At 32.3% G+C, this 6,222-nt stretch overlaps 1 protein-coding gene and 1 long non-coding RNA gene across 2 annotated transcripts; both read right to left on the bottom strand.

The window, feature by feature from the left end:
- Window positions 1-1,606: 1,606 nt before the first annotated feature.
- On the bottom strand, window positions 1,607-2,415 carry LOC133825719 (light-harvesting complex-like protein 3 isotype 1, chloroplastic). The gene is made up of 3 exons (XM_062258627.1): window positions 2,332-2,415; window positions 2,081-2,246; window positions 1,607-1,993 (listed from the first exon to the last, which is right to left on the bottom strand). Exons 1-3 carry the CDS (start codon window positions 2,413-2,415, stop codon window positions 1,758-1,760), a joined length of 486 nt encoding a protein of 161 aa, XP_062114611.1. The 3' UTR covers window positions 1,607-1,757.
- A 332-nt stretch (window positions 2,416-2,747) lies between these two features.
- LOC133824304 (uncharacterized) lies at window positions 2,748-3,613 on the bottom strand. The gene is made up of 2 exons (XR_009888512.1): window positions 3,562-3,613; window positions 2,748-2,989 (listed from the first exon to the last, which is right to left on the bottom strand). It is a non-coding gene; the product is annotated as an uncharacterized LOC133824304 (long non-coding RNA).
- Between the last annotated feature and the right edge of the window lie 2,609 nt (window positions 3,614-6,222).

Genomic DNA, 6,222 nt, shown 5'->3' with positions numbered 1-6,222 from the left:
GTACGCACGTCAGGCTCGGAACCCTGATCCGAGGCCATCCCTGAGGATAAATGCATCTCGGGTGCTACCCTTCAAGATCGTGTGGATTTCGAGGCCACCATATTTGAAGTCGTCTCAGCTTCGCAGGCTCGATGTCTAGTCTTGAAACATACTTCAGACTTTATGAGTCCTTTCGCTGCGAATCCAGCTTTCGAGGTCACATTTAACATGGCTCGAAATCTGGGTATAACACTTTGGCTTGGCAGTAAGGTTGGCACAAGCTAAGTTGAAGCACAGTTCCTGTGATGCTCCTGGGATGATTCTCAATGGTTAAAAGACAAATTTAGCTCTGTTATGTAAAGCCAATACTTATACCGAAAGAATTGTTTCATTAGGAGTCCGAAATAAGAATAGAATGTTGTGCTAGAGTTCAGTCCCTTGCAGTGTTATTCCATGGGAAAATAGGAACAACAGAGGATTGAATTACTATTGGTTTGGATCAGATGATCATATCCTACTTGCCCAGAGTAAACAAAGAAGGTTCTAACTTCAAAGATTTTGAAGTCTACTAACATAAAAGAGAGCATACTATATCCAAAATGAGCAAAAGAAGAATTTAGTTTTTATGTTTTATTCACAATCAATGGACCATTAAGCTAATCAAACAGAGTATAAAAAGAGCATAGATTATTCAACTGGCAGAACATGGCACACTAGACAATGTAAACATTCATCGATGAAGAATCAAGCTTTGCACTCTCTCTTCTTTATAGAGGCTACAAGCATAAACCCGAAACAAGACATCACTACTCATAATGATCAACCCAAACCTTCAATTATATACATGGAATTAATCAGTATTATTCATCGACAATTAAAATGACAATAATAACAGATTAATTCTTATGAATTATTTGAGCAACCTGTAGTGATCTAATCTCATCTAGTTAGAGAGCATTGATAATAAACAAATGTTGATAATTAAAGAATATCTGAAACTAAAGAATAAAAAACTTAAAAGTAAATAATAACACTAATCAATATCCTTATAAGAATGTGAAATAGAATCTTACCTATAATGGTAGAACCTTTAAGGTTGGCCACACCGTTTCTTTTAGTAATTTAATCCAGCCCTGAAACCACATCAATTTATCATAAAACAATGATAAATAAGCTGAGAACTTTTGATATTGAAAAACAGAAATAAAATTTCACTGTACAAGACTTACTGATCATTTCATGACAATCTATTTTAATACTTATCTATATATATACACATGTAAGACATGAAATAAAGATAAAGGAAATAACCACTCAATGATGATAAGGCAACCACTACTCAACATCTGCCTATTCACCATAGAACCAAAACATTATGCTTATAGTAATAATTAATAGTACTACAATGATAAATAATCACATATGAATTTTGAGGAGAACACCATTGAGTTTATAGCAATAATTAATATACTACTTTGTTAATGCTTATAGTAACTTACAACTCCTCTGCCACCATGAGCATGGTGTGTACAAATAACAGCATCATAAGCCCCAGTTGCTAATGCAGCATTTCTGACTGTGTTTAACTCAGATTTAGCATCAGTTGAGAACTTGTTCACAGCAACAACAACATTTACACCATAAGATTTTGTGTTTGCTATATGCCTGGCCAAATTCACATAACCTGCTTCAACTAGACCAACATTCTCTGTCAAGTAGGCATGGTCCAGGGGCATCCCAGGAACAACTGCTGGACCACCACCATGCATTTTCAAAGCTTAGAGCTTCTTTTCATTTTGATCTAGCCAAGAAGATTGCCACTGTTTATCATACAAAGTAGCTTCCTCAGCTAGCTTTTTAAAGTAATCAAAAGTTCTCCTGAATATAATTACACCAATGACTGTGGTAAAGAGCCCCACTTTGCATATAAAATTGCCTGTCTGTCCAACCACATTGAGCCCTGTTAAAACATCTACCATATATGCCATGAAGAACCCAATCATGGCAGCTCGACCTATAATAGTTTAGATTTATGTGGTGAGTGAGAAAAAGAGAGAACTAAGAAAGTGCTTTTGAGTTTCAATTCAAGTCTTAATAATACCACTGAGAAGCTCAGCCTCAGCGAGATAGGATCTCTTTAGCCATGCCCACCAAGGTATGATGGAGGTCAGAAAGAGAACTGGGTCTTCATTTGTAGATGCTTCTGGAAATAGTTCAAGAAACTTCCTCCGTTTTGCTTCCGTAATAAAATCCACACCCAAATAATTCTCTTAAATTAATGTTTGTTTGTTCTAATGTTTTTGTACCAAAAACAAATAACATACATAAACCAAAACAAGATTTCGAGTTCACCTGCCACAATGCAGGGTGTAACATATTATTGGCTGAATTTGGAAGAAGGGAGAATACATACGTAGTTAAGTAGCATGAATACATTTTCACATGTACCACCGGCTTTCAGATTCCATCCCACAGATGAGGAACTTGTGGATTACTACCTTAGAAAAAATATTGCTTCTAAAAGAATAGATCTCGATGTCATCAAAGATGTTGATCTTTACAAGATTGAGCCATGGGATCTTCAAAGTACTATATTGCTTCATTTTATTTTTTGAAAGTTCTGAAAAATCGAAGAAAAACTAAACAAATAAAAGGGGGCAGAGTGGTATCTCAACTCTACTAAGAACACTTCCACTACATGCACAAATAAAAGGGTGTAGAGTGGTATCCAGATAGATATATAACATCACCTCACATCTCATCTCCTATACACATAAATGATTGTCTTTCTAATCTCCTCTGTTCATAATAAAGAGTCCAATATGACACAATTAGCAATCTGTTTTTAATGCTTGTGTCTTTGTCACATATACATGATTTGGAGCAAAGATTAGCAAAACAAAAACAAGGATAATGTTTGCAATTTCAATAACTAGTTGGCCGATCAACTACCATAGCTCCTAAAAAAAACAAGAGGACGCAAACTTTTGTAGGGAATCATAATATGGCTCTGAAAAATAAAATAACAGTAATGCATAGAGGCAGAGGTACATGATTAGAATGGGCAGAATGGATCATACATCATCTTGATAATCTATACACACCCCATAAAAAAATCTGATTAAAAAAAAATCTATAATAACAACTCAATTTACTCATATATCTCACTGAAGCATTCCATCAAACAGTTATTATGCATAGGTTAAACATAACATATCACGTAAAAAAGCTGATGAAGCTGAATTATGATTATAAGAAAACAGAGCTTAAACAAGGCAATGTAACAAGACAGAGCACAAAAATTATTGATTCAAATGAAATTAGATTACTGCTCAAAAAAAAAAAAAAACTCAAACCACAATATCAATAGCCTACTCATTTTTATTCTGAAACACACCATATCACATATTATTATTATCATATTTGCAATGATAAAACTAATGAAACGAAATCAATGATTCAGTGATAAACAAAACAGAAAGAGAAATTGAAGGAAAGATGATAAGTAGAGTGAGAATTAGGGTTATAATTGGGAAAAAAATATGAGTGGAGATCGCAAAAGTGAAGATTCGAAGTACATACCCATGCCGATGAGAGCTTGAGATTGAGAGAGTGATCGCCAGAAATCGAAGAGTGACAGGAGAAATGGATGAGAGAGACAGAGATGGAGAAAGAGACAAAATGGAATGTTAGTATTATATTTTTTTGACAAATATATCAAGGTTATTACTAAATAATAAACGTATATTAATATGAGTTAGTTACGTTTTTTAAAACATGTTATTTTTTAATGTAATTAAATGGTAAAATTCTTGTAGTAACAGTGTATTTGTTTTTCTATTATGTAAATTTACAATTTATGTTTTGTATGGGTAATATATATTTGTATCGATTCTTAATTGTGTAATTGTTTCAAATCATAGTTATTATCTCAAAAAACAAATTCACGGCTATAATATGTTGCTCTTAAAATAATTAATTTTTTAAAAAATAATATGTTTAGTTACTACACCATTTATTATGCAAATATATTTTGTGGTTTTTATAAATTATGTTAATTATATAAATATTAATGTCATAGAAATATGGGTTTATACTTTTTTGGACCCTGTATTTTATCCCATTACCTGTTTAGACCCTGTGTTTTGACAAAATACTTTTTGGACCTTATGTTTTGTAAAATGGTTAAAATAGAACCCTAAACTTAATTGTAATGAAGAAAAAATTGAATATAACAACATAATTTTTAAGCAGAATGATTTTATTTTTGTTCTGAATTGTTAGTTTGATAAATTATTTATGATTTTAGTTGAGAAAACATTGACCGAAATCGAGTTTAGGGTCTATTTTAACCATTTTACAAAACATAGGGTCCAAAAAAGTAATTTATCAAAACACAGAGTCCAAACAAGTAATGGGAAAAAACACATGGTCCAAAAAAATATAAATATTATGGTCATATTTATATCACTGATCAATTATGGTGACATTTTTTTTGTTGCTATATATAGAAATGTGATATAGAGATATTTAGATATATATTTTAGTGTTACTACTCAATTTTGATAACATTTTGCTTATTTTTGGAAAATGTGATCATTAATGTTTTTGGATTATGGTAATAATTTAATGTTATATTTCATTCTGGTATCATTTTTTTTTTTGATTTTTTTAATTAGAATATACTATATATTGTATCTAAAAAGATTTTTTCTAATGTCAAATATTATATGAGAAACACACTTTGATTGTTTTTATGATTGCGTGTAATTAATATACAATATTTTGCTACAAAGAAATATATTATATTTTGCTTGATCTTTTTAATTATATTAAACATTACTAAAGATTATAGTAATAATAATAATAAGACAGATTATGTATTGAACATTAAGATTGTTTTTGACACAGTTTGAATACAAATCAAAACCTTACTGATTGGTATACGAATAGATTATATGTTAGATAATCCTTATTTAACAGATATTATGGTTTCTTATTATGTCAGTGACAAAAATGTTACTGGTTTATATTATTTCTAAATTATAAAACGCCTTATATATAATTTATTTAATTATTTTGCAATTGAAGTGAAAATGGATACGAGTAATGTGTTAGTGTTCTACAATGGAACTTGGGTGGATCGTTGCAATTTTGTGGATTTTGAAGTGACAGGTGTTTTGATACCAGTAAGTTGCTCCTTCAAACACCTCAATACGTTGATTTATAATGCTCTTCACAAGGACCATCACAAGCACCAATTAGATATTCAATTCCAACCAAAGCAAGGCATCCCACCCATGCCAATAAAAGATGAAAATAGCTTACTATTGAGATATTATTGAGATATTCTTTTAATATTTTGTATTTATGGATAACCGTGAGTTTAGGATTTAGATTAGAATTACAGCTCTAGTTTCCTATTTTCTAGTTTCTTGTTTTCTATTCTTTTGTATATATATACGACTAAAATATATCAATAAGATCAGGTCATTCACTATTTCTTCATGGTATCAGAGCCACACGGCTAAGATACACGATCGACAATGGCTGACGGTAACGATACCGATACCACTGCTGCCTCTCTTCCTCACCTAAGTGCAACACAATGGCAAACTATCGTTACTATGTTTGGTAATACTCATTCCTCTACCGACCGTTTACATGGTGAGTTTTCCAGGATTTCTTGGATTATTGATATTGGTGCTTCTAATCATGTGACGGGGGATGAATCTTGTTTGTTTAATGTTCATGATATTGCCGCATGTCCCGTCGGACTCCCTGATGGCCAAAAATTAATTGCTACTAAAGAGAGAAGTGTGAGACTCTTGGAAGGATTATTTCTTAAAAATGTTCTTTATGTCCCTAAATTGCACTGCAACTTAATTTCGGTTATACAACTCATTGATGACATGCACTGTTTTGTACAATTTTCTTCTAATATGTGTGTTATACAGGACCGTCATTCGAGGAAGCTGATTGGAACGGGTGAACGGAGAGATGGACTTTACTACTTCCGGCCACCGTCTACACTGCAAGCTATCTCAGTGGATAGTTCTTCATCTTCGTTGGAACTTTGGCATAAACGTCTTGGACATCCTTCAGAGAAAGTAGTAAAGTCATTACCTTTCCTACGTAATTCTAGTGATAAATTAAATAAGGCATGTGATGTGTGTCCTCGTGCCAAACAAACTCGTGATTCTTTTTCTCTTAGTGACCATAAGGCCTCCCGAATTTTTGAAT

The sequence above is a fragment of the Humulus lupulus genome, chromosome 3 (genome assembly GCF_963169125.1).
Source record: "Humulus lupulus chromosome 3, drHumLupu1.1, whole genome shotgun sequence".
Taxonomy (NCBI): Eukaryota; Viridiplantae; Streptophyta; class Magnoliopsida; order Rosales; family Cannabaceae; genus Humulus; species Humulus lupulus.
Note: the sequence above shows the minus strand (reverse complement) of the source record. Positions and strands in the feature narration are given on the sequence as shown.